Raw genomic sequence first — 27,679 nt, 5'->3', positions numbered from 1 at the left:
CACCTATCTAAAGGATGACGCACCTATGTTTAGTTAAAAGTCGGGAAATGTCCAAGGACCCTTATTGCCACATGATGGATGTACAGACTGCTAAGTCCTTGGGTTGGTTATCTTTAGAAGGGACATTTTGTCTTAGATTCCTGTTGTACATGCAACGTGGCGAAGATGAAGACTTTAAACATGGACGCTAAGGAATAGAGTCTGCGTAGAGACAACTCCTCAAGGACACTGTGCAGGCACGAGATTTGTAAATGAATTCTCAGAGTTGTAATGAATATGTAAACAATTTCTTGGGAAACTAGTGACTAGGTATGAGTAGCTTGTATAAAGGGGGGGACTGAAAAGTCCCCTCGGTGTGCATGACTTTGGTGGAGCGATCCCCCATGCACCCAGCGCTGCCGAATAAAGATAACCTCCGCTCGCCTGCATATTGCTGACTGATTCTTCAAATCAGTAGATACACTTGATCCTGTAGAGGAGGTTGCTAAGAGGGATATCCTGAGGTCCTTCTGTTTCTAAGGTGCTCTGAATCCTTGTTTTGATGTAAGATACTGGCTCTCTTTAGTAAAAATACAAAGGAAAGATTTGTACCACACTTTCTATTTGAGAAGAGCTAGGAGTTTGTTCAGAACTAGAAAGACTCCCTAGTGCAGACAACAGTAAACCAGCTTATAAATCTGCCGTGAAGTCTTTGTATGGTCAGTTGCTGCATTACTAGAGTTACCTCAGAAGGTAAGTGCTGATGTGTGGAACTGAACTCTACAACTTGAGGAGAGTTACAAAGCAGGTATGTTTATGGAGGCGCCAGGTGCAAGAGGGATTGCTCCTCCTAACTTGCACACCATTTCAACAAGCAGTCCGATATTTATTATACAAAGTCATGCATATACATAACCGAACATTCAGAATCTCCTCCCTCTGGTGCCTCTTCAAGATGTACTTCTCATCTTCTTGGGCAGTTACCTAAAGTTCTTCTTTATCTTCCCATACATACGTTAGCAGTCTTTGTTATTTAGTTTCTGTTATCTTAAAACATCTGCTAGCTAATGAAGAGTCCTTCCTTATTGTCCACTCTAAACATGTCAAGCTAATACCAGGCTGTTTTTAACCTATATCAGCATGATCCCCGGGTGGGGGAATCCACCTTCTTTGGGGTGGGGGCCGTTTGTGTAGGTACGGTCCCTTCTAGAAGGGCTAAGTGCTAAGCTCCTGCCCTTGCTTCTTTCTCAGGTGTTAACGTTTCTGTTATCAATGCAGTTTCTGTCCCCAGCAGTTTTAGGGTTTTTTCACTATATCAGTGCTGGCAAAAATATGAGTGAATCTACTATTCAAATAGGTTGGCATTTTCACTGTTGCAACAGCACATCCCACACAGGTCTGTATGGAAAGTGTATATTCACGGTAAAGCTGGAGTTGGGTTCCAGCCATGTGCGCTCTTTAAGGAGCCGTTGCTGCGCCACATTAGCCCAGTGGCTCTAGCAAAGGCAGCTGAGTAAGCGAACAGGGTGTGGTTTGCTTTTTCTTGCAAGAGTGGCTTTTTTTCTCCCGCACATTACATAAAAAAAGCCATGCTTGCCTACAGGCGATTTTTTTTTTTAACAGGCAAAATACCACGACATTTAAAAGGATCCATTTTGCCGGTGAGAAGCTCCATTCCCCGGAGGTACCCGGGGGCATCTTGTGCGTTTCCCCGAAAACTGAGAGCAAACACCTTCGCACGGGGGCCTGGGCCTGCTCGGCCTCGCTGTGTGGGTGAGCCGGGCCCACCCGGGGCGCCCCGGCCCTGGCGGAGAAGTGAGCGGCGCGAAGGCGCCTTTGGGCCCTGGGTGCCGCCGGGCTGCCGCCAGCGGCGGGACATCGTGGGGGGCCCCTCGGCCTCGCTTTCGGGGGAGGGGCCGCCGCCGCCGCCGCACGCAGACAGGCAACTCCGGCCGTCGCTCGGCCGCCGGACCCGTCGCTCCCGCCGGCAGGCAGCCCACCCCGGCAGGCAGCCCGCCCCTGGCGAGCCCCGCCCCCGCCTGCGGGGCGCGAAAGATCCGGTGGGAGCCCGCGGTCCCGGGCGAGCGGCCGCCCCCCACGCCAGCCCCACCGGGGCCTCCCGCCGGCCCTGCCCATTGGCTGCCGCGGGCCACCGCGCTGAGGGCCCGAAGGCCTCCGGGCTCGGGGCCCGGCCCCGCCCCTGTGCGTCACGGGCTGGCGGGACGCCGATTGGCCGAGCCGCCGCCTCGCTGCCTCCTCGCCCGGCGGTGGATGTCGCAGCCGCTTTTCACCGTTGTCGTTTGAAATTCGGCCCAAAATGGCGGCGGCGGCGGCGGCCGGGAGCGGGGCTGAGGCGGCGGCGGCGGCCAGGCTGGAGGGGGCGGAGGAAGAGGAGGAGACGGCGGCCGCGGCGGGGGATGGGGAGGGAGACAGTAGCGAGGCTGGTAAGGCGGCGGGCGCGCTGGCGGCAGCCGGCGGCGAGAGCGAGGAGGAGGAGGACGAGGAGGAGGAGGACGAGGACGTGTTCGAGGTGGAGAAGATCCTTGACGTGAAGACCGAGGGGGTGAGGACGCGCTGGCAGGCGGCGGCGACCCGGGCCGCTCTCCCGGGGCGGCGGCGGGGTCCCCCGGGCGATGTGGCGGCGGCAGGGCCTGCGGGGAGGCTGCCGGCCGTGCGGCGGCGGGGCTGGCGGGCAGCCCTGCTGGGGCCGGCGGCGGCTGCCGGGGCTCGGGTTTCGCCCCGGTCGCTGCGGAGGTGCGCGGCGGGCCCGGGCCGGGCGCTGGCGGCGGGGCGGGCCCGGGCCGGGCCGTTCCCTCGCAGCCTGGGCGCGCAGGCGGCGCGGGCAGAGCCTCCTCCGCCGTCTGTCGCACCGGGGCGAGAACCCTGCGGATACAGGTCCGTTGTAACCGTAATTTAAAATACGTTGCGGGCAGCTTTGAACGGGAACTCTTGGATCTTAAGAGTTTCGACTAAAGAGACTTAATCTGGAATATCTTTGCTAAGTTGGTGTTTGGGGTTTTTTGTCTGCATTGTTAAACCACTCTGCTGCTAGGGCTGACCTGCAGTAGTGTTTTGATGTAAAGTGTTTGCAGAAATGGGCAGGATTGACTGTAATGGGGAACATGGAGGTAGTTTCAAGTGAATTACGTTTACTGGCATATAAAATGTGTGAATAAGACCTCTTAGAATAAAAGGAACTTTTCCAGTTAACATAACTAGCAGTAGTGATCTTTGTTTAGACACAAATCTCATACCTTCTTTCTTTGAAAGCAGCCTAGACTGGTTGAAGTTCTTCTAGAATTTCCTAAACCTCAAATGCAGCGCATAAGTAATGCACTGCTTTTTTTTTTTAATGATTTTGTGTCAGAAAGTTGTTTTAACTAATTTGTGGGGTTTATTTGAGGTTTCAGTGAGGTACATGATAGTGTAGAAATAGCGTAAAACATCAGAATTTTGAAACCCTTGGGTTGGACAACCTTCAGATGAAGAATTTCTTAGATATTTGTGTTACTATCATGATTAGGTTGTACTTTGGCTGAAATATCTTGATGGCTGAAGAATATTACACTTTCAAGGTAACACAGTATTTATAGCTTTACCAGTATGCGGGGTTGGTCAAAATAATAAGTCAGGCTTGAAAACAAGAGGGCTGATTTTCTCCCCTCACCCCCGTGATGGAACCTAAAATAACCTGTATAGTGGTGGAGCAGAGGGAGTCATACCATTCCACAGGCTTGTAAAGAGTACCGGAATACGTCAAGTACCGTATTCTGTCTCTTACAAAGGTGTGTTAAGCACCCTCCTCCAGGCGGCCTGCCCTGCAGCGGTTGTGCTTGATGTTTCCAGGCTGGGTCAGTCCAGTTAGCTTCAGCGTATGCATGTGCCTTACCCGCTGTGTGTTGGTTGTAGCTTTGTAGCGAGGAGTCCACTTGCACCCAGACACCTTTCCATGGCTCTTCAGTGGGGGCCATGCTCCTGTGCTTCAGAAATAGGCAAGCCAGGTTATTGCACCCACTCTTAAATTCTGAAATGGCTGGAAAAAGTGGTATGTTATATTCAGAGGAGTGTATTTTATGTAATCTGCTTCACACTAGCTGTTCCCAGCTTGCAGATTCCCAAGTCTGATACAAAGTCGAAGCAGATACATCAAGTCTGCCACTGTCCAGCTGTCTTGGTTTAACCCCAACTGGTAGCTAAGTACCACACAGCTGCTCGCTCGCTCACTCACTGAGCATGACATCCTGTGGTTGGGAATACCTCTTTGGCTAGTTAGGGTCAGTTGTCCTGGCTGTGTCCCAGTTTTTTGTGGCATTCCAGCCCTCTCCCGGCAAGGCCGGAGAAGCTGAAAAGTCCTTGACTTAGTATAAACATTACCTAGCAACAACTACAAACATCAGTGTGTTATCAACCTTGTTCTCACAAAAACCCCCCACAGTACTGCATTAGCAGCTACTGAAAAGAAAATGAACTCTATCCAGTTGACATCAGAACACCAGCACATCATAAGGCCAGTCAGTGTGTTCCTGTGTCACAGTTGCAGAAGCAGAACTGGAAAGCACCACACAGAGAAGCTCTTTTGATTTGCAGTCGTGATGTTGCTGGAGCTGCTAGTAGTGGTAGCATGAGAGACAGCATTCCTGGGATGGGATTGGGCTGGGAAGCTAAGAGCTGCTGATACATGAAACGTTAACATGTCCTATTTAATAGAACAAGCAATAAAAGTTTGGAAATGTTTCCTCTCAGTGTATCTAGAAAGCCTTTCATGCTGTACCACAGTTATACTACAACAGCAGGCTCCAGTGCAATCGTGACATTCCCCAGTGGAAACGAGTAACCTTAATTCTGTTCTTTAATGACATGGGCAGTGTTCTTTAATGACAAATCCTTTCCACAGGAATTGGTTCTAGCCATCACTAGTTCTTGTAGAAGCTACAGCAGTATAAAAATGCTTGGAAGTTTGCTATTATTTGTAAGTGATACAGAGGAAAGAAACAACAATGTTGAGTAAAAGTGTAAGGTGTGTATTTATCTTTAGTATGGTGATCAATCAGCCTTCACTTAAGCTGCATTTTTGTATCACTTGGCATACTGCATGTAGAATCATTAAGCAGCCAAATAGTCTTACATTTGCATACATTTTTTTATCCAGCTTTCTCAATTAATTAAAAAAGGACTTCTAATTTGTTTTGTACCTGAGTTACAAGGGTGTAACAAGTCACTCTGCAGCTAACTGGAGTCCTGTATCTCAACTGACATAAAACTGCCACCAGAAAGGTGAGAGGCTAGTTGGGAGGAAGGAGTCTTGTGGGAAAGGAGCTTGGAGTCCCCACAGGCAAGCAAGTTGAACGTGAGTCAGCACTTCTTACAGTAAAGAAGGCTAGCAAGCATCCACGGATGTAGCCAGCAGATAGAGGGAGATGCTTCTTCTCCGTACTGCTGAGATGCATCTGGAGTACTGCATCAAGTTCTGAGCTCCCCAGGACAGAGGAGAAGTGGACGTACTGGAGTTCACTAGGTTATGGAAGCACTTTAAGGAGCTGGAGCACAGGAGACTGAGTGAGCTGGGTTTACTCTGCCTTAAGAAGAGAAGGATCGGGGGCGACCATAGTGGCAGCTATATCTACTTAATGGGAGGGTGTAGAGAGGACAGTCAGGTTCTTCTCAGAGGTGCACAGTGAAAGGATGAGTGAGGCAGCAGACACAAGCTGGAACGCAGGGCAGTCTGAATAGATACACTTAACTGGGCAGTAGCCCAGCACATCTAAGCAGCCTGATCTATTTGGACCTGCTTTAAGCAGGGCATTTTACTTACTAATTGCGGAGGTCCTTTACTTTCCTATTACAGTCACAGAATAATTTATGTTACTTGTCATTTATTTAATGAGTAGTCCCGTTAGGTGAACAGAATTTTGAAAACTTAATTCCTAAATCAAGAGTGTATGGTTAAGCTAAATTATAAGAGAAGTATTATATTAATGGATCTGAATATAAGCTATTTGTTTTTATGTCTGTGAAGCAAAATATAGAAGATTGTCAGTGGAGTTGATTGCTAAAGTTTAATGGTGTGTATATATATATACACTTGGCCAAAGGTTAATGGTGCTCAGGCGAAAGTGTAAATTTAGAGATATAAATACATTTAATAGAAAGTGTCAAATGGCATCTGTTTTGAAGCTTTCCTTCTTCAGGCCTGGTTAGCAGTGTAAGATGCTATTATTTTACCTCTCCAAAGGAACATGCTTTTATTAATACATTTGCTAATACTTTTTTTTTTTTTAGTAGAAGTTCAGGGATGGCTACATTGCTTCATATTCATTATTAGCTTTTTTATCTGGATAGTGGATTTTCTTAGGTTTGATGCTAACTTTTGTCATACATCTATTTAAAGACACCATGGATTTAGCAGATAAAGGTAGCTGCATTGATTTCATAGGACATGTCTCTTTTTCAGTTAAGCTTGGTCCAGGAGGCCCTGAGTTGCCACTTGTCTGGCTCTAACAGCAACATGCTGCATCCAAGCTAATAAGCCTTGCCTCTCAGCAAGAAAAGGAGTCTTATCTTGAGAAACATAAGGATTCAGAGTACTTAATTTGCTTAGGAGAAAGGCAAGAGATAATTTGGTGGAAAGGTTGTTTGTTTTGTAGTTTTAATGGTAAAAAACTAATCTAGTGAAAAAAAGCTAGAGACTAAAAGGTGTAATTTCATCCTGTGGTGAAGTTAAATACCGTTGACATGATTGTTCTAAGGCTTTCATACATAATCTGTTAACGACATCTTTGCAACTAACTCACTGAGACACACACACTCAGATTTTATCCAGGCTTAATTTGATCCGATTGATGGTTTGGTGGTTGTTTTTTTTTCCTAATTGTTAGTATTTCAGTTTATCAAAAATGGCCTTGATTACAAATCTAACATAAGTTTTGAATTCCAATATGAAACTAGGGGAATGGTGTTAATGCATTAAATCTTAAGGTTTTATGTGAACTTCTTCAGCAAGTAGAAGCAATTCAAGCTTGACGTTTTGGTAGAGGAAATATTAGAACTTTACCAAGAAAATTTTCATAACTGTCAGAAAATCCATTTCAGTAAAATGACTGAGAATTTATGATTTGTACATTGTAACTGTGGTTCTGAACAAATTTTAGATATTACAAATATTTTGGATAAAACCACTTCAACTACTGAAACATTTTACAAGCAACTTTAGTTGAGTATGTGATGCAGATGGAAATAATTGTGGGAATTCTTAGGTCAACATTGGATTGAACTCCAATTATATTCATTTATATATACACAAAAGGATATATCCACTGAGATCCCCAAGAATTGAGTAGATTATGCAATACTGTGCTGCATTATATTGAATGTTGGGTTTTTTCTTACAGGGTAAAATTCTCTACAAAGTACGGTGGAAAGGATATACCTCTGATGATGATACATGGGAACCAGAGGTTCATTTGGAAGACTGCAAAGAAGTGCTGCTCGAATTTAGAAAAAAAATAGTGGACAATAAGCCTAAACCTATTAAAAAAGACGTACAGGTGTGTTTCACTTTCCAGTGTCTGACACTGAAGACTTACTCCCTGTCTAGGCTTTGCTAATGGGTGGAGGGAGAAGGGAAGACATTTTGGATATGGAATTAAGAAAACTTAAAAGAATCTCTGATCTGAAAATGTTTTTTATTTCATAAGAAACTGAATAGTGTTGCTGCTCTCTGGTTAGGGATTTTTTTGTTAATTGACAAGTTTGCTTGTAGACTCTGAATCCATGTAAACTTTCTTTCAGCTTTTTAATGATGTTATAGACATTACATAAATTATGTGCAGTCATTTTTGCCTTTGGCAACGTAAACAACGCCTTTTCCCTGCCCACATGCATACTGTCTTGTCAGTGAAGTTGTGTACTGCTTAACTTTTCACCCTCCTGCTTTGTGTAGCAGATGAGTGAATTTTTGCATGTTAACCATTAAACATGGGAGTACAGAAAAATTAATTGCAGGAAGGCAGCATATGGCTTTTAATCTTCTTTATTAACTGCTCAGTCATTTTGAAAATGAAGCATAAGAATGTTTTTTGAAAACTGGTGCTCTGCTTCTGGGAAACCTATAGGTAAACTTTACCAAATCAGGTTAATTGTTTTCGATGTGAAATAGTGCAGATTAGTTCTGTTCTGTAATCTGGTTGTTGGATGTCTCAGTGGTTTAAATGACTTGTCTATGTATTGATTCTCGTCCAAACAGTTAGTAATGTAATTTAGGTAAGTGAGCTAGAATTGCATTTACAAATTGTACGATTTGGCAATGAGGAATGACGTTTGCAGTGATTAAAAGATTATGAAGTGTTTAAAAATTTACTTTTCCCGAGCACCACCACTACTGTTTTTGTATAGTTTACACCAAAGTAATACAGCGTAACGGGGAAAGATATCTTATTTTTTTTCCCCCCTGCCTTTTAGAAACTATCTCTAAATGATGATGTATTTGAAGCAGAGTCTGACAGTGACTGGCAAAGCGAAACAAAAGGTGATGTTTCACCAAAGAAGAAAAAGAAGTCAAAAGATGGAGAGGATAGAAGTCCAGATGATCTGAAAAAGAAGAAGTCTAAGTCTGCAAAACTCAAAGACAAACCCAGAACAGAATGTGAGAATTCCTCAGATACTTTGGGTTTAGATTCAAAACCAAAAAAAAGGACTTTAGAAACCAAGGAGGATTCAAAGGAGCCAAAGAAGCAAAGGAAGGAAGATACTAAAGAAATCAAGAAGAAGAAGGGAGAAGTTAAAGATTTAAAAATTAAATCTGAAGAAGATTATAAAGAAAACAAAAAATCACGGAAGGAGAAGCATGGAGATGTTCAGTTTGACTCAGAATCCAGTACTCTAGATGATGTATTTTTTCAAGGAACTGATAATGAAAGTTCAGACTTAAATTTCAAAAATAAAGATGAGAAGCAGAAGGTAGTAAGTGGAGAAGAGAGACTGGAACAAGAAATTGCTGAAAAAAATTCCATTGCTGACAGACATCTTGATGGATCAGCAAGTAATGAAGATGATAGTATTGATGCTAAGGTTAAAAGAAAAAAGAAAAAAACTGAGAAAGTTGAAGATTATAAAGAGGAAGGTAGAAAAGTGGAAACTCAAGATAACTACTTAGAGAAGAAAAGCCTGCACAAAAAGCAGAAAGGTCAAGAAAAAGTAAAAATGGTACCGGGAGAGTTGGAGAAAGTGTCACCTGCTCCTTCACCAGTACTGAAGCGTTTGAAATTGACCGCTGATGAAAGAGGGCACAAGTCTGCTGATTCAGCTGGGGAGGTGAGCAATGTTAAGGTGTTGGGGTGAGGGCTGGGGATTAAATCAAATATCTTTGAGGTACAGATATCTCAAAAGGCTACTGTTCATGATGGTAAAGAGGAAAACTCTAATTGGGAAGTAATTGAGCTGGATGAAGCTAAGGAAAGGCCCAATGCACAATATATGGGAGAGACTGAAAATCTTCTGGATTCGAAACGCTTTAGGAGAGAAGGGTGTCTTTAAATGTGAAAGTATGGATTTCTCCTGTTTGTTATGTATACTTACTTAGAATGAAATTTATTGTTCTTGCTAAGCACGCTGTCATTTTTAGCTTTGTTTCTCTACCTTTAACAGTTGCCTCAATTTGACACTTTTCTAGTTGTGTAATAAGGCATTCAGTCTTGAGCAACTTTCCATCCCACACTGCACAATGAAGTGCACTTTTGAGCTAAAACACACACTTGATGTCTCAAAAGCCAGAGACTCTGTTATACCTTATGTTCATTAGCACCTACCTGAGAATTGGAATGCTGAAATGGCTTCTGAACACAAGTCTTCCAGGTAACTGGGCAGCTGGCTTGTCTTGTTAGAGTTTCTGGGATGCTTACAGAAAATGCTTAGTTTTGTGGACATGTTTTTATATTAATTACAGATGCTGTACATGTTCTAAGAAATGGGCTAAGCAGATACTGAAATATTTATTTTTACTTATTTAATGTGGTAGTGTTTTAAGAAAAGCAAGATGGTAAAGGTAAAATTAAAAGGCAAAATAAAACAATATTCTTGAAATGTTTCTGAGAATATAATTTCTTTCAGCTGCTTCAGACTGTTCTAATACAGTTTGCAGTTGATAAAACTTTGGCTGCTCAGAGAACCCCCTTTCTGATTTGTAACAGGATTACAGCCGAAACACCTTGATACTTACTGGATTATATCCCACTTTTTTTGAGGCTGTAAGTCCATGGTGAGAAGTTTCCTTGGTGGGTTTGAGTGGGGTCCTCTGCTTAAGATTGTTGTATATAGAGAGTATGCCACCTTAAACATAAGGAAGTTGATTTTGGGGTAGACAATTACATGGCATAATCTGAGCAGAGCTACATGAAATGGTGTTTTTGCAGGAGCTTGGTGGTGAAAACTCTAGGAAATGAGGTTAAGCAGTTACTCTGATGCATAGCCCAGTTTCAAAACGTTATTTAACTGAAATGATGTGGCATATTACTACTCAAGTATTTTCTCATAGTTTGAGGCTGTAACATTCCTAAGAGAGAGACATCAGTGGTGATAATCAGATAAAATTTTTGGAATTCTGGTCTTTACCAGCAGTATAAAAATCCTGTCACCTGAAACGTGAGGAAATCAACAGCAGGTTAAAGTTGGTTTGCTTATGGCTGTTCAGCCAGCACTCTCAATAAGTTACCTGCATGCCTTTCTCATGGAAGATTGTGTGCCAAGGAAGGCATTCTGCTCTTTTGTTTTTTAAGTCTAGGAGGCTTAAACAATGTTTTATGTAACTGGTTAGTTACTCTCCAGAGCAGCTGTGGACTTACTATATGAGTGGGCTTGGTGTGGAGAGCTCTGGAGCTTTTTTGGCTTCACTGAATTGTTGGCCCAAGCAGATGTTTCTTTTCAAATAAAATCATTGTGTATGTTTCAGCTACTTATATTTCCTTGTGTAGCTCTGATGACCGAACACTGTCACGCCATTTAATGCAGTATTCTCTTTTTGTAGTCAGTTTGCATACTGAGCCATTCTTTCACAGAATCACAGAATGGTTGGGGTTGGAAGGGATCTCTGCAGATCATCTAGTCCAGCCCCTCTGCTAAAGCAGGGTCACCTAGAGCTGGTTGCACAGTTGTGTCCAGGTGGGTTTTAGGTGTCACCAGAGAAGGAGACTCCACAAACCCCTCTGGGCATGTTCCAGTGCTTTGTCACCCTCAAGGTAAAGAAGTTCTTCCTCATATTCAGGTGGAACTTCTTGTGTTGCAGTTTTGCCTATTGCCCCTTGTCCTGTCACTGGGCACTACTGAGAAGAGCCTGGTCCCATCCTCTTGACACTTGCCCTTAAGATATTTGTGTGCGTGGGTAAGATCCCCTCTTGGTCTTCCCCAGGCTAACCAGGCCCAGCTCTCTCAGCCTTTCCCCATAAGGGAGATGCTCCAGTCCCCTCATCAGCTTTGTAGCCCTTTGCGTGGCCCTCTCCAGTAGTTCCCTGTCTCCCTTGAACTGGGGAGCCCAGCGCTGGACACGGCACTCCAGTACTCCATTTGATTTACCTCCAAAACCAAATGTGCAGTGTATGTTGTGCATCTGATCAGTATTCAGGAGTACTGATTTCAACAGCCTCTCTGCGTAGCAAGTTATCTGGTAATCCCTTTAGTAAGTTACAGAGTCTCCGCCTAAATAGTGGGCTTCTGCCAGGATTAACAGCTGTCTGTGCTACTAGTTCATCATGTCAGTGATCAAAAGCTGAGGTTTTGGCTGGAGGGAGGAGTGGGTGAGAGAGATTAAATGTTTCCACTCTGCTAACAATTGATAAACTTCAATTAAAATGGATTCATTTGGTGTTTCTGATGTCAAAAGAAACAGTAGCATTTAATGATAAATCCAGTCTGTAGTTCTTGTAGGGATTTCTTTTAGGGCAGTTTTTCAGAAAGCCAGTGTTAGTCCATGTACCAGGGTAGTGTTGGGGACTGATACAAAGCCACGCCAAGGAGCCCTGTCCCACCTAACTCTGGAGTTTTGAATTTGCAGGCTGAATGGAGAGAGGGTTACAGGAGGAGAAAGGCAACCTTTGGTGGAGGCAGCTGAATTCTATTTTGGTGAATTTGATCATGTGGCTACATCTACCATAAATTTCTTCTGTGATATTGCTAAGCTCAGTCTTCTCTGTAGGTTTGGGTAGATTTTTCTGAGCATGTTTTTCACAAGTGACTGTTGCCATAATGTTCTGTATGTGTGAGTCAGAAAACTTGGAACTTTCTGTATACAAATGCTTAGTTTTCTCAGTTAAGGTTCAAGTCAGTGCTATAATAACTGCTTTGAATATGGTGCTACAAAGGCGTTAAATACTTTGAAATAATTACATTCTGTTCAGGTTCAATATTTGGAAGGAATGAAAAGTTCATAATTTTGAATTTCCTTCAAAATGCTCGTTTTGGCATAACTGCACCTCATAACTTAAAGCACCTTGCGTGGCTGGGATGCAGTAAAAATCTGAAGTTGTTTTATTTTGGAAAGAGTATCTCTTTTCTGTGAAGGCTTCTTCCATACTTAACTCCTGACTCACCTGTTTAATTCTTTTCTTAAGAATGTCCACAAGTCTGTTGTATACAGGTTTCAGTAGTAACAATTTTAAATACTTTTTATCGTTAGAGTGGTGAAAGGAGTTTATTTTCCGTTTTTTTTCTGTACCACTTGAATTTGATCTTTGTTTTCAGAATCAAGAGAAAGAAGTAAAGAAAACTGAAACAAAAGAAAAATCTCAAAAAAAAGAGTCTGAAAAAGAAGAAAAGAGCAGAAAAGAACAGAAGGGCCTAAAAAGTAAGTGTTAACTCTTAAAGGAGGGAAGGGAAAGACCCTTCAGGACATTGTCCTCTTACTTCTACAAGAGCGGTGTTGTATAGTTTTGTAACACATACCAGAAACAAAAATTTTTGCTCTTTTTTTACGAAGCAAAACTACTGTTTATACAGCTTTGTTAATTTATGCTTCATGACAATGCTGTAAGTAGTTTTGTGTATGAAGCATGGAAGGGATGTATCTAATGTTTTTGTAGACAAGTCAAGGTCTTGCCCTTTTTCGTTTAATATTGCCAGCTATGCTTCTGTGGCATGTTTACAGTAACCTTTAGAGGAATTCATCCAACTACTGGCTATTTCCAGAAGTGTTCTGATGATACTATGAATATGTGTTTAAAAAAAAACAGTAGAGGTTCCCATCAGACAAACTTCTTGATTCTTGCTTTAGCCACGATGATGACTTATATTCTACGACCCTTAAAATACCACCAGAACTGGATGATTTGATACATGAAGAAAAACGTCTAGGTTGTATTTCTGTTCGTAATAATATAATGGAGTATTAATGTTGCCACTTTTGATCTCAGTAAAATTCCAGATGATTTTAATCAGAATAAATTCCCGCACTACTATGATGAGGATGAACTGAGGAGAACTAGGTAACTCCACCTTTGATAATCGTGAACGGTTATAGGAGGAGCTGTGAAGCTTCAAACAGCTGTTGCTGGAGAAACATCTTTCGCTTAAAGTACCGTAGGTACTTACAGTGCATAAGAAAATTAGTAACAGGATGCTTAATTATCCCTTACACAACATGTATCCTTTGTTCATCACAGATACTGCACCATATTTTCAAAGTAGTAATTTATGCATAATTCTGAACTGTCTTTCTTAAGAAGAATGTACCGTGTTGAAGGCAGTTAGAACTCAGACTTGCCAGGGTGGCTGGAGGTGAACTAACTCTCCCCGAGTTTTCACTTACGTTGTTAAGGTTGCTCCTACGTGTCAGCAATGATTAACTTATGGAAAGAGAACAGACCTTTTCTGAGTGGACCCTGGTCACTCAGACTTTGTTATGTAATAGTCTTTAGTGGCTCAGGCAGTCACTCTTGATAACTGTCTTAATGTTCTAGGCTTTAAAGACATCAAAAGTGCATTTGACTTGTTTAACGTGGTTTCAGAAGAAAAAAGTGAATATTCTGAGAATAACTGCAGAAGAGAAGAATCTTTGCTAGAGTATAAATTCATAGAAGAATTAAAATAAAAAGACAGCAAGGTGTACAAGGGAAGGAGGAACATAAGAGGCTAAACAGGCACATGGACTTACATTGATACAGAAGGTGATCGAGAAGTAGTGAATGTGTGTCAAAGGGAGAACTCCGGTGAGCAGCAATGCAGGGGAGAGTTGGGCACTGGCAGTTAGCATTTTCTCCATTCCTGCTTGTGTCTTTTAGTGCTCCAGTTCTTGTCTCCGCAGGAGGTTGAAAATGTTTTCTTTTGAAACTGACGATTTTTCAGTGTGTTTCCAGTGTGTTTCTGCTATTACGGTAATGGAGTGTTCACCATCTCTTACCGCTTCAGCCTAATTTATTACAACAAATAAGCAGTTTGTTTCAAGTAAAAGCATTTTATGTCTGTTTGTAATGTAGCCTTCATTATTTGGAACCGTTCCACACTGGCTTCCAGAGTAATGAATGAGAAGCAGTATCTTAAGCTACTGATCATTGAAGTGATGGCAAGCAATAAATGGTTTGGGAATTTGTAACTTATTTTATGTTTTTTTTCTTCCATGAAATCCAATACATGATAGATGGCAAGCAACAAGTCTTGAGTTTGGGTATGGACATGCAGTTAGAATGGCTGACGCTAGAGGACTTTCAGAAGCATCTTGATGGAGAAGATGAGAATCATGTGTTAACAGAACCGATATCAAGTAGTGAGTAGTTGCTGGGAGGAAGGGACATTTCTTAGCTGGTGTTTCAAAGTGAAATATTCTGTAACTGCATTGAATTTATTTTCTAGCTCTCCTGAGGGATGCTGTTAAAAGTGGAGATTATATGACAGTAAAGATGGCACTTTCTTCAAAGGAGGAATATAATCTGGATCAAGAGGTAATTCTTCTGCAATAGAAGTACTGGAGGGGGGCAGGAGGGAAGAGTACAAATTTGGATTGTTAGAAAAGTTTTTCTGTCTGGCTAGCAGCAGATTTCTGTCTCGCCATGCCGAAAAAAGCACAGGGTAAGAAAAGCGAGTATAGAATTTGAGGCTTCGGTATTTGTCACCCAGTTTCTTCCAAAGGAAAAATCAAGTCTGTATGAAGCATCCCAGTAGCTGGATTTGCAACAGGTTTGCCCACTGGATTTAACTGAATATTAAATGTAGAACTTTACGTGGTATGAGGAATGATTATACCCGTCAGGCCAAGTGGCTGAACTTTGTAAAACACCTGTACATGGAAAAAAAAAAATATTTGAATGTTGTGTTTGACAGACTGGGACCATGTCTCTCTGTGATCAATATTTTCTGCCAGTTCTTCATCAGCTGTGTTCTTACTGTTTTTTCTTTCGAGGTTCTATTTTCCTGTTAAATAGTACTGTAGTTCATTTTTGAGGATTACAGTCTGATATCAGTGTTTCACTGGTTACCTTGTGTAGTTGTATTATATAGCATTTTGAGAACTATGTATTAATGCCAAGACTTCTGTAGTGTAGCAGAAAAGATGCCATATCAACTCCTGAGGCAGGCATGTGTTTTTTGAATTGTAGTGTCTGCTGGAAAACGCAGGAATGAATGAGGAGACAGACCACTCACAGAAGTCTCTTCATACTTTGATAAAACTTAAAAGCAGTGTTGTAGCAACTAATTTGAACCGTTGTGGTTTTCTTCCAGTGGCTGCTGATGTCTTTTTCCACTGCCTTGCTGTCTTCCTCATACTCAGATAGCTTGCTGCCTTTCTTCCTGGCTCATTCTGTTTTTCATGCTTCTTGTTTTGGTCCTTGGAATGTTACAGATTTTGCAGATTATGGAGTTCAGAGGGTGGGTCCTGTGGACAGAAGTGGGAGGCGATAGTTTATTGGTGTCTGGCAGCCGTATACGTGTGAATTTTGTTGGAGGGGGGGAATCTTTATGAAACCTGTAGACTCATTTGCAATTTTTGTCTTGCGGCTTTGGTTTATCTTGAAGTATTTGATTTTTTAAAAAATTATTTATTTTGATTTTTTTTTTAATAGCAATGATTCTTGTTGCAGGACTCCAGTGGCATGACCCTAGTAATGCTTGCTGCTGCTGGTGGGCATGATGACCTTCTCCGTGTCCTAATCAGGAAAGGAGCTAAAGTTAATGGTAGACAGAAAAATGGAACAACTGCATTGATACATGCAGCTGAAAAGGTTGGCTTGGTCATTGTCATGTTTGTGGTTCTTGGTTGTCTTACTCATGTTTAAGAGTGGTACACAATTTCGTTCCTTTGGATGAAGCCTAAAAAGTAGTTAGCATATTTAGCAGGGTGACCTTATCTGCCTAATGTCAGCAGCTGTGGTTACTGTGTTGTAGATAAATTCTGATCACAAACCCTGCCCTGAGTAGAGAATATCATAGAGCTGCTGCCAAGAGGGAAAGTGGAGACAAAGGATGTCTCTGAATTTGTCTGTCATAGGGGCTAAGGTTTCCTGGCTTCCTGTGTTAGAATTGCTTAGGATCTCTGGCTACACAGGATGCAAACATGGGAGACTTAGAGAGCAAATCTCTGATTAAGCATGGTTTACTATTTGAGAGTTGGGAGATGGAGACGGTGCAAGCCCTTCTCAAACCGAGACCAACTAGACTAGCAAGTTAGAGGATGTTTCATGGGTGCAGTCTTCTGTTCAAGTTGGTTTATTTGTTTTCCCATGTACAGTAGATAGAAGGCCAAAAGGGAGCTTGGTTCTAGTTTGTTGATTAATGCAAACATAGTTTTCTTCCTGTGGTATTCACTACTGCAAGATTTAGGAAAAAGTAAGACTTGTAAAGACTCGTGGCTATCTACTTGCCTGAGTCTGAATTGCTCTTCATGAGCCATGGGAGAGCGCAGTGTTGTGTCATGCCTCATGCTTTGGATTTTACTGATGGATTTTAAGTAAACATCACTTTAGGTTCTGAAACAAAACCAGAATATTTTCTATTTACTTGTCTTGTGGTTTTGTGTTGGTTTGATTTTTTTTATTTTTTTTTTTTTTCCCCAGAACTTTCTAACAACAGTAGCTATTCTCCTGGAAGCTGGAGCGTATGTGAACATGCAGCAGAGCAGTGGTGAAACTGCTTTAATGAAGGTAAATTCAATGTTTGTCCTGACATGGTTTAATAGTGAATACTTTTGGCAAACTAGTAAAACGTAAAAGCATATTTGTAAAGTCGATTTAGGGAACATGTACTATATTTGAAATAAAAATGCTACTCTTTATTCTAGGCAGTGTTTTAATCCATTTCTTAAATGTAGTGTTATATCTAAACGATAAATGCAGAGGCATCAGCATGGAGTGCTAAATGTGGCTTATCGTTCTCTTCCATTTTTTGGCTTAAAGAAATGCAGATGTGGTCTTAAAACTGAGTTAACTGGTTGTCAGCAGGAAGAGAAAAATTCCAGAAAATAGTATCTTTCACTTGGCTGATTGTCTTGCTAGATCTTCACTTGCTGTGATTGACTTCTGCTGTTTCATGGCAGGCCAGAAATCAAATAACTGGTTTGCAGTCTCCTTCCCACTGCCTGTTGTGTACTTCTTCTACCTCCCCCCACCCCCGGGAAGTTGTTAACTTATTTTTATATTATTATTATTAATTTTATTGTAATGGGAAAATTGTAAGACATTTAAAACCGCCTGTGCTCCTCTTTAAATTTTTTTTTTCAGTATCAAATAATTTCACCAAAGTTCCTCTTTCTGGTAAACTTGCTGTATTTATACATAGGCAGTTTGTTCACAGAAGAGGTTACAAAAGTTTCTGTGTCCAAGACAATGTGGTATTATTTCTCTTCTATCTTCTGGAAGGTTCAACAGATGTTGGAAATTCACATTTTCTGTAAAGAAAATGGTAACACCCTTGTGGTTTCCTCAGCCAGTTCAGTCCAAAATGTCTTCATAATTTGGCTGCCTCCATGAACCTCAGTTTTGACCTTCCATTGTTTTTAAGGCTTTTATTAGTGTTTGGTGCACAGCTGTACATACTTTCTAATTGGCAGCCTACGGTGTCTTATTCTGGGTGTTTGCTGTGTAGATACAAAGAATAGGGGCTTCATTTCCAGTAACTTACTGGAACAAGTTTGGCCATGTATGGATAAACATAAATGCGTTTATCTAGTCACTCTTACTTAACCTTAGGAGTTGGATCATGCTTTGTAAAAGAGATTTTTTTTTTTTTTTAAAAAAAAAGAAGTCTTTGCACTTACTCCTTTCCCTGAGGTGGTATGTGATTTTTGTGGGGTTTTTGTTTGGGGGAAGGGCAGGTGGATTTATTTATTTATGAAAGATTATGGATTGAAAGCACAGATCAAAGTTCAGAGCTGAGATAAATTTGAGAATTTCACTTCTGAAAGGCCTCATGAAGATGTAAATTTCTATCTCTTGGGCCTTTCCCTAATTTGTGTGAATGAAGCGTTTGAAAACATGCAACCGAGAGCCTGCGTGTGCATTCTTCAAAGTAAAGATTTTAGTCTTTGTGGTGCTTTTGCCAAGTCTTCGGCTGACATACCCTGAAATTCTTCCTGCGAGTAACATTGAACAGCCTTGTACACTTCGGCAGTTGATGTTAGTGTTAGTGATGTCTATCACTAGATGGGCAGATGATGTTAGTTACTATGTTAGTGACTGTCTAACATAGCTAAACAATAATTAGGGGCAAAATCTGTTAATTTACTACACACCTGAAGTACCATTTGAACTGAAATTCCTAGAAACAGACACTTGGTCACTGAAGTAATTCTGAATGCTTCTGCAGAAACCCATTTATTCAGGTAAACAATTGCAAGAAAGTTTACCAGTACTGAACTCCAGCGGCTTAGATGTTTTTATAGAACTTTGGGAGTTTGTATTATCTGTTTGTTTATTTTTTTCTAATTAAGTCCACTTGGTAATCCTGAGTGAAGCTGCTTCTGTGGGGTCAGGTGTGTCGTGTTGCCTGGGTAAAGATACAATATTTATGGAGTGTTATCCTGAGTTTCTAGTTATGTTAGCATTCACAGAGCAAATACCTTGTTTTCTGAATTAGAACTAATTTTGGATTTTAATTAATTTCTATAATTCTGCTTACTCCAATGTTACGCTCTGTTCCAATGGGGGTTTTGTCATTGTTGTCCATCCTTCCATCTTCTCCCTTTCTGCACAGGCTTGTAAAAGAGGGAATTCTGATATAGTGCGGCTTATGATTGAAAGTGGAGCAGACTGTAACATTTTGTCAAAGCATCAGAACAGCGCGCTGCATTTTGCTAAACAATGTAATAATGTACTGGTGTATGAGCAGCTCAAGAGTCATTTGGAAACGTGAGTAAACTGTTCTGGTGAAGTTTGCAATACTGTGTCATAATTTTGGTTTAAGTCAAGGGGAAGAGGGGGAGATTTCAGGAAAGAAAACATCTGATTTGGGCAGAAAACTGGTAAATCCTGTAAAATTCAAATTATGTGAGCTAACAGAATTAGCAGATGCTTGCTTAAACATGTGAGTAAAAAGATGGAAAGGAGGAAAGTGGAATTACTAGAAGTGAAAGATCACTTAAACTAGAAATACTGCAATCAGGACAACTAAAAAGTGTTAAGCCCTGGGCAGTTGAATGTAAACTCTTACTGGGGCATGCCAGATAAAATACCTTGCTAAAAAGCATTAAAAAATGAGAATCAAACAGAAGAACACCAAACAAAAACACCATGAAAAGTCAGTGCAGATAGTTACAGTGTTGTTGACCCTTAAATGTCAGCTGTGAGCTGAGTGCCAGGGTAAAGCTTTTATGCCAGTAAATGATGGAAATAAGTCTTCATGGTGCAACAGAATGACCGAAGAGCAGTGCAGTCTGTGTGGTACATGAAGTGTTCGTGTCATACGGTCATGTAAAAATATACTGAGCTGATGAGTATGGATGTTAAATGGAGACAAACATAAAGAGAAGGAGCAAGCTCTTTAAATACAATTTTGGAGGAATATTGATAGTTAAGATACCAGGATAGACAATTGTAACCGACAATTCAGTTACCTTGTTTCAAAAACAGATGAAGCAAAAAGAAAAAGTAAAGATGATCAGACATGGGGATTACTAGTTTCTGAGGATACACTGAGGGAGGTGATACACATCACCTTGGGACAGATTGAAAGGTCAAAAATTAAAATAAAACAACAGAAAATAATCCAAAGCCATGAGACAGGTTCTGCAGGCCATCCTGTTCGATGATTTAGTGATAGGCTTGAAATGAAGGAGTATTTTTGCACAGAAAAACTGAATTATGGATCATGGTGCAGAATGCTGTTGACACAAATGCTTGGGATTTTAGAAAGGGCAAAGTAGATAGGAGAGGTGCGATTTGGCTGCAGCCTTTGGTTTTGGATGCCTCTAAATCAGATTGCTGGAAACTAGGACAGTGAACCAAAAAAAGACAACTGTTTAATTTCCTGTATTTAATACCACTTTGTCTAGCATCTGGAAGCAAGGCTAGATGGGCTTCCAGGGTTGCTTTGGCATGGCAATTCTCATGGGTTTTTTTCTGATGAAACACTGAAGTTGTAGGTTCTGCAGATGGTAGTCTTGGCTAGCATGGAGGGATAGTGTGCTCTAACAGCTGAAAAAGCTATAAAGCTGAGAGAATTGGGCCTTTTGCCTTGCAAAAGCATTTAAAACCCATTTGTGTCAAAACAGCTTTCTGAAGAGGATTACTTAGTAACCCACTTGTAAAGGTGCCAAATACTGTTGGTTAATGTGGTCTCTCTTTGAAGGCTGGGCTGCTTGCTTAAATTAAATCCCCACCTTCCCAACCCAGAAAACAAACATGAAACCCCAATGGGGCTATTTAATGGTAGTGTTGATACTTCTTCACTGCATTATTAGTAGGGTTTAACTGGGAACTGCTTATTTCCAGTTGTATTACCAGTTAAATTATACAGTGACTGACTTGTTTATTTGTATGTTGTAAATCAGCCATGCTGGGGTAGGGGTTGTATGTTTCTGTTTAGCCACTAGGTACCTATTGATATTTTGGGGACATCTTTTCACATAAAGAGCCTTCAAAAATACATGGTTAGTTGAAATTTTTTTTAATCTGCTGCAGTGGCATTTATCTCAGCTTTTTAATTTTGTGGACCCGATACATCTATTTCACAAACAGATTGCTGATCAAATGCTTTATTAATGAAGTATTGGGACCTGGGGTTCATGTATGCATAAACGCTAGTGATGAGGGCGTTCACTCCTGAAAACTGGGAATCCAAACCATCCTTTTTTGTGTCTGCACTCACTGAGTCTGTGTCTGATGAAGTAATTTTACTGTGTGAAGCAGAGGCCTCACTTGTTTGGTCTTTTAGGCTCTCAAGGGTAGCAGAAGATACCATCAGGGATTACTTCGAAGCGCGTCTTGCTTTGCTGGAGCCAGTCTTCCCAATTGCATGTCATCGTCTCTGTGAAGGGCCAGACTTTTCTACGGATTTTAACTATAAACCTCCACAAAATGTGCCAGAAGGTAGGGGGTTTGTTGTTGTGGTGGGGTTTTTTTTGATTTTTTTTTTTTTTTTAAGTAGAACAGTATATTTAGAAACTGCTTTTTAAGTATTTGCTATGCAAAATTATTTTTGTATTACTTGTTGCCATACATCACATTAAAGATGCTCCGATTATGGAGCATAGGGAAAGCAGCAGTATCGTGATGCGTTATGAATGGGGTTTGCATGTATTTATTTTTTTAAGTTTTTATTGCTATATATACCACTTCTTTCTTCTGTTTGTGGTTCCTGTTCTCAAAGTTATATGGTTATATTAGCTAATTGACAGGAATTACAGGAAAGGCGTGGTTTACCTTAGAATTATAATTTTGAAAAACATTAATTGAAGAGCATACTCTGCAAGTCTCAGTGGATCATCTTGTCTTGTAGACGGAACCCAGCACACTGGAGTGTTGGAGGATGGTCATAGCATTGTCAGGATACAAATGCAGTCTAGAAATACTGCAAAAAAGAAACCAGCATCAGTCAGCTCTGTTTTGCCCGCAGACCCTTTGACAAAGCTGGGAATCAAATTCCCAAGGTACTTAGGAATGTTTCTTTAGTACCTGGATTCCTGAAAGAATAATCTCTGATATGTGGCTGAATTGAGACGTTTTTATTCACCTTTTGAGAGTATCAGGGAAATATCTATTGATAGTGATTTTTCTCAAAGTAATAAATTAATGTGACTATGAAATACTACTTAAACTAAGATTGAAAGTGGTTGTGTCTGCCTGGTGTTCTGGTGGTTGAGATTTGTGTTAGAAGTCTTCCAGTTCTTTATTATAGGTATCCTTTATAGAATTAAGAAACCTTATATAAATTTGTGTATTAAACTGAGGCATTTGTGGTATTGAAGATTGTTCCGTATTGAATTTCAGTGCAGTTCATAAAGATCTCAAATTGCCCGGGCTCAGCTGTCCATACCAAGAGAACAGACAACCCAAACCACATTAAATACTGTAACTCTTTTTTTAGGTAAACCTAAAACCACTGAGGTGAACTGCATCAAGAATTGCTGTAGCCATTTTGCTTTCCTTTCTAAGAGCCGCATAAAATTATTGCTGCTTCCAGGAATGATTCTGACCTTAACTTACTGACCAAGTCAGTCGTGTTCTGTGCTGGGATCTGGGAGACTGGATTTCTGCATGTTGCTTTGATACTCCATTGGGATTTAATATATACTATATACATATTTATTTGTACCTAACTGTGTTCAAAGGTTCAGTGTATGCAGTTCTAAATAATGGATCTTGTTTTAAATTCATGTGACTGAATTGCCTTCCCTTTCAGGATCTGGAATTCTTCTCTTTGTTTTCCATTCAAACTTTTTTGGTAAAGAAGTCGTTGCTCGGCTGTGTGGACCATGCAGTGTACAAGCTGTGGTTTTAAATGACAAATTCCAGCTCCCTGTATTTTTGGTAAGTCTTTTCATGTAACTGATTGACTGTAAAACTGCTTTTTAAAGTCTTTGTGGAGCAACTGGAGAAATCTTAGTGCCTTAATTTAGATGTTGAGTATTGTGATGAAGCATTTTTTTTAATCATGATAGGGTTGGGTTTTTTGAATGAAACTTAATTCTTTGTATATGGAGAGAACTACAAACCTTGCATGTACTAGACTCCATAAAAATTTAGGACTTAAAAGGCAGGGACATAGTGCTGAACAGCCTGCTTCTGGGTGGCTCTGCTTGAGCAAGGGATTGGACCAGATGACCTTGACAGGTCCCCTCCAACCTGTGACCTCAGAACTGAGGGTCTGAGCAGGCAGGTGAGAGTTCTGAATTTAAAGCTGTTTCACTACTCAAATTCACCTAGCCTCTCAAAGTTTTGGCCCAAGTAAGTTCTTAAATATTTGTTTCAACAACATACTTCATGTGTCTAATGATTAATTTCTTTTTTTAAAAGATCTGTTAAATGTGTCACCCTGCACAATTTTTTCATGTCCTTGTTTTTGCTGTGGTTGCACCAAAGGTTCTTTGCAGTGTACACAGCTTTCCTTCAAAAATGCATAGTGAAGATGTTGCGTTCTATTAGTCCACTCGCACAGCATTTTCAGACATGCCTTCCATTAACGTTGTCCATTTTCTTTTTCCTTTTAGGATAGTCACTTTATTTATTCCTTCAGCCCTACTGCAGGCCTTAACAAGCTTTTTATACGGTTGGCAGAAGCTCCTACTGCCAAGGTACACAATGTTCTCAAAATTAAATGTGCCTGTTAATTTGTACCTGTAACTCTTCTGTGGTCTAAATGCTTCTATTTGTATGTTGCAAATGTAACATTAAGGACTTTCCATTGTCTCCTCATTCCAGTTCCATCCTGTGACACTGCCAGAACTTTGGAATGTTTCCAGGGGTGTTAATTCTGTCATAATTAAATGGTTTTGTGCTGTAGTCAGAGTAATTAATGCACCAGGATAAAGCAGTGTTACAGCTAAACATTTTCCCCATCTATATTGTGAATTTAATGACTGATAGATGCATGGGAGCATCAGTTATTTTTGGCTTACAGATGTTTTTGCTTGTGGGTTTAGGAGAACTTGGAGGTATTTAGTAGGATATGCAGTGTTTTTTAAGTAGTATGTGTAGTCTGTTGTGTTTTCCAGGTGGTTTGGGCAGCAGTCCCACTATGTGTTGCAAAATGTGTAACAGATACTGTTGTGGTAGCATTTTATCCTTGGAAGATGCACCAGTAAATTTTGTAGATCTTCAGATTTAAAACTTACACTCTTACATGTTCTGTTGTGTACATTTTTACTAAAAGTGGAAAAAATTGAACTCTTATTCAGATGGAAGTCTGTGTGTATGTCTAGTTCAGATTTGAGGCTAACTTGTTCAACCACCACCTAACGCAGCAGCATTCTGCTTGAGTGTTTTTACAAGCCATTTGTATTTCAGTAGGGCTACTATGAGCTGATTTTATTAAACACAGATTGTAATTTTATTTTTTTTTTCTCTGTTCTTATATTAGAAGAAGGGTTTAACACATTAGTTACACAATCTGTCTGTGAAACCTTTGTTTGCTTTTACAGGTAAAACTGCTAATAGGAGCATACAGAGTGCAGTTGCAGTGACCTCACAGCTGCAAGCATATCGAGCGGCCTGACACTTCTTTGGATATACTTCCGATTCCTCTTCAGAGACTGACAAAGCAGTTTGGAACTTTTTGGCACCACACTCTTAAGACTTAAGTTCCCATCTCGCTGTCACTCGTTGGCAGTCACATGGGAAGGTATGTGTTGGAGAGCAGTTGAACACTGCACTGGTGGGACAGGGTTGTCAGCTTTTTTTTACTTTGTACAGATGTAGATGTAAGTATTTGTGCCAATACATATAATTCTGTTTTTCTTTAACATATGAGTCCAGACTGCATATTTCAGCTTTTCCACAATGTGGAATGGTGCATATAAGAACTATTTAAGGTAACTACGTGAAATGTCTTTTTTAATAGAATGATCTTTTCCATTTGTAAACTAAAATTTTCTACTTAGACTCTAACTGTAACATTTCTACGTAAAATGCAGAAGTGTCATATTCTTGGAGCTGTGGGCAGAAATTACACTTTGAAGTCACGGCATTAGGTTTAACTTTGACTTACTGAGGGCTGTGTTCTGGTTTGAAACTGTTCCTGCTACCATCCATCTCCCGATGAGAAAGCAGTTGCACTTGGAGTGATTCCCTTTGGGCAAACACAGTAAGGTCTGCAGGCATGAACAAAGACATCCGATAGGCTCAATTCGCAGAGGACTACAGTCAGATTCCTAGTTTTATCGGTGTTCTAAAACTACTTTTGTATTAGAGAAGCAACTGATATTTTAAACACATCTTAATTTTTGAGTTCTTAATCAAGTGATATATGGGAAAACAAATACAAGCTGAAAATAGCAAACCAGAAAACTTGTAACTGCCTGAAATGTGCAGGCAATGCTTTCTGTAGACAAGAAGATGCATAGAAGATTTCAGGTTCTCAACCTGATGGATGAGAACACGTATTGTTCTTTAGTGGAGAAATTCAGTTCCTCAGTGGAAAGAGCTGCTATCTTTTTTTATTATTATTATTATTATTTAAATGACCTGTTCTATCAGATGACAACAGTTCTCTAACGGTCCTGTGCTATGATACACAAATGTAATACTTCCACACAAAGTATAGAATATTTTTCTTTGTGTATTAACCCACATCTTGAAAAGAAGAAAAAAAAAAAAAAAAGGGAAAAAAAAAACCAACCCAACCAAACCAACCAGATTGTGCCTTTGCTGTTCTGGTTGCCATGTGTAGTTTACATGCCGCTATGTGCCTATATTATTAGCAAAACTATTGTGGATAAATTGTTAATGTATTTGAGTGCACACCATTAAAAGGGTGCAGCTGTATTAAGTATCCTTTTAAGAACTGTGACTTTTTTTAATATAAAGGTCAATTAACCAGTGTTTAATTTTTGGTTCTTGAAAGTTTAAAACTTTCATATTTAAGAGATGCCAAATGAGTAAGCACACCATTTCAATTTTGTGGAATGTCACATTAAGCTATATAAAACTAGAACAGCAACATGACATACTCATTTCTGTTTTGATTTAGAACAGTTGCCTATTTTTTTGCAAACAGTATTGATGGGATGTTAACAAGTCTGGGTTTTGCACAGACTTGGCACCTCCACCTCTCTGAAATAAGTTAGATACCTCATTTTGCTGAGTGTGAACACCTGAAATGCATGAAAAGGACGGGCTGAGACTCAGGTATGTCAATACCAGTACTTGGGACTCATGTAGCTGTATTTTTTTTATTTTTTTTTTTTAGTCACTGTGCATAACCTTGAAAGATGAGTAAGGACAGGACATGGGTGTTTCCTTATGTTGGAGTGACAGTTTTCACATATGTGGCTACAGCTTCCTCAGTTTCCTCCTGCACTGTACACATAACGTGTATAGTGCATCTGTGGTATGCTCTGTACAGCATGTCAGTGGTAAATGTCCAAGCTCTTCAAGGTGGGGACAAAAGGTTTTTGAACTAACGTCCATATCATCTAGATGCTATTTAAAAACTGTTGCACAGTCTAATTGAGAAATGTCTAGTAATGCTCCAAGAGTTGACATAGCAAGTAGTTTGTCAAAGGCTGTTGATTTTGGGGGTTTGTTTTGTTGGGGGTAGTGTGGGTTTTTTTCTTGAGGCATTTGGGAGAGAGTGAGGAGTCCTCCAGGACATGGGGATAAAATTTGTGTTCATGATGCTTTTATTAAGGGATGGATTTTGCAGCCATCTTTGTCTTCTAGTTGGTGATACAAATTCAGAACCCATACTGAAGATGAATAAAAAGCATGTGAAAATGTTTGAAGCTCATTTTTGTCTGATTTTATTATATGGTTTTTATCCAGTTGCTAAGAAAAAGGTTTTGGTGGACAAAGGATGAAGAGAAAGTAGCTACAATAAAAAGCAATTCTAATACACAGTGGAGAAATACCGTTGAAGTACTTGCTTGGTTTCTTCTTGCTGTTGCCAGCAAGGCTAAGCAGCTGCAGTTACTATAAACTGCAATGGCAGTAAATTGTTCCGAAGGCTTGGGTGCATTCTTTCACTGCTACATTGTCAGTATTTGCGTTCCTGGCTGCTTTCACAGGTACTGAAGGGTAGTGGGTGATGAGCTGGCTAGTGTGGGGCCTCTGTCCTTTCTGCACTGGTTTTTCAAAACTGAGGTGTTAATCAGTCTGGATGGAAGAAAGCTCCTTCTGTACGGGGAAGGGACAGCGCTGAAGTGCAGCTGCCATCTTAGCCAGCTAGGACAGCTCAGAGTGCCCCAGGGCTGTCCTAAAATGTTCTGCCTGTTACCACCCTTTGCCTTCCCATATAGTGCTGGAAAAGAGCCACTGTAAAATCTTCTTCCTTTAGGTCAGTCTTCCGGAGTAGTGGCAATCCAGTCCTTGCACGATGCGTTCCTACAGCTGTGCCTTCAGTTTTGCTGGAGTCTCCCTCTGTAATGCCAGAGGTACAGTGGGAGTTTTACCTTTTAAGAATGCAAGTGTTTTTCTAAGCTACTGGTACAGCACAGGCATGTGCTGCAAGCCCATCACTGAATCCTGACACTTCCAACATTCCTCGGCTTTTGTGTGTCCCACATGAATGGGGAAAATATTTTTCAGCTTCTGAACCGATCTTGAAGTGAAAGAGAGAGGAAGAAAATACTAAAAGCAGA

At 40.7% G+C, this 27,679-nt stretch overlaps 2 protein-coding genes across 4 annotated transcripts in view; one reads left to right on the top strand and one right to left on the bottom strand.

Moving 5' to 3' along the window:
- Positions 1-1,568: 1,568 nt before the first annotated feature.
- MPHOSPH8 (M-phase phosphoprotein 8) lies at positions 1,569-26,818 on the top strand. Its single transcript, XM_040583375.1, has 14 exons — positions 1,569-2,052; positions 2,151-2,542; positions 7,368-7,523; positions 8,437-9,288; positions 12,706-12,808; positions 14,597-14,722; positions 14,809-14,897; positions 16,035-16,175; positions 17,007-17,093; positions 19,141-19,295; positions 21,319-21,473; positions 22,786-22,913; positions 23,594-23,677; positions 24,524-26,818. Exons 1-14 carry the CDS (start codon positions 1,569-1,571, stop codon positions 24,563-24,565), a joined length of 2,994 nt encoding a protein of 997 aa, XP_040439309.1. The 3' UTR covers positions 24,566-26,818.
- Positions 26,819-26,829: 11 nt separating this feature from the next.
- The window catches only part of PSPC1 (paraspeckle component 1), a 68,209-nt gene continuing 67,359 nt past the window's right edge, over positions 26,830-27,679 (bottom strand). Inside the window, exon 12 of one of the 3 annotated variants that reach the window (XR_005826288.1) lies at positions 26,830-27,668. The gene's annotated coding sequence lies outside the window, so the exon portion shown is untranslated. The remainder of the gene's footprint in view (positions 27,669-27,679) is intronic. The other 2 variants (XR_005826287.1, XR_005826290.1) reach the window with 2 other exon arrangements.

Source organism: Falco naumanni, chromosome 2 (assembly GCF_017639655.2).
Source record: "Falco naumanni isolate bFalNau1 chromosome 2, bFalNau1.pat, whole genome shotgun sequence".
Classification (NCBI taxonomy): Eukaryota; Metazoa; Chordata; class Aves; order Falconiformes; family Falconidae; genus Falco; species Falco naumanni.
Note: the sequence above shows the minus strand (reverse complement) of the source record. Positions and strands in the feature narration are given on the sequence as shown.

Bases quoted from the DNA above. Each gene is read 5' to 3' on its own strand.
- MPHOSPH8 (XM_040583375.1), top strand. From the start codon at position 1,569: ATGCTTGCCTACAGGCGATTTTTTTTTTTAACAGGCAAAATACCACGA. The intron at 7,524-8,436 runs GTGTGTTTCACT...CCTGCCTTTTAG, and splicing joins CTATTAAAAAAGACGTACAG to AAACTATCTCTAAATGATGA. The intron at 14,723-14,808 runs GTGAGTAGTTGC...TTTATTTTCTAG, and splicing joins AACAGAACCGATATCAAGTA to CTCTCCTGAGGGATGCTGTT.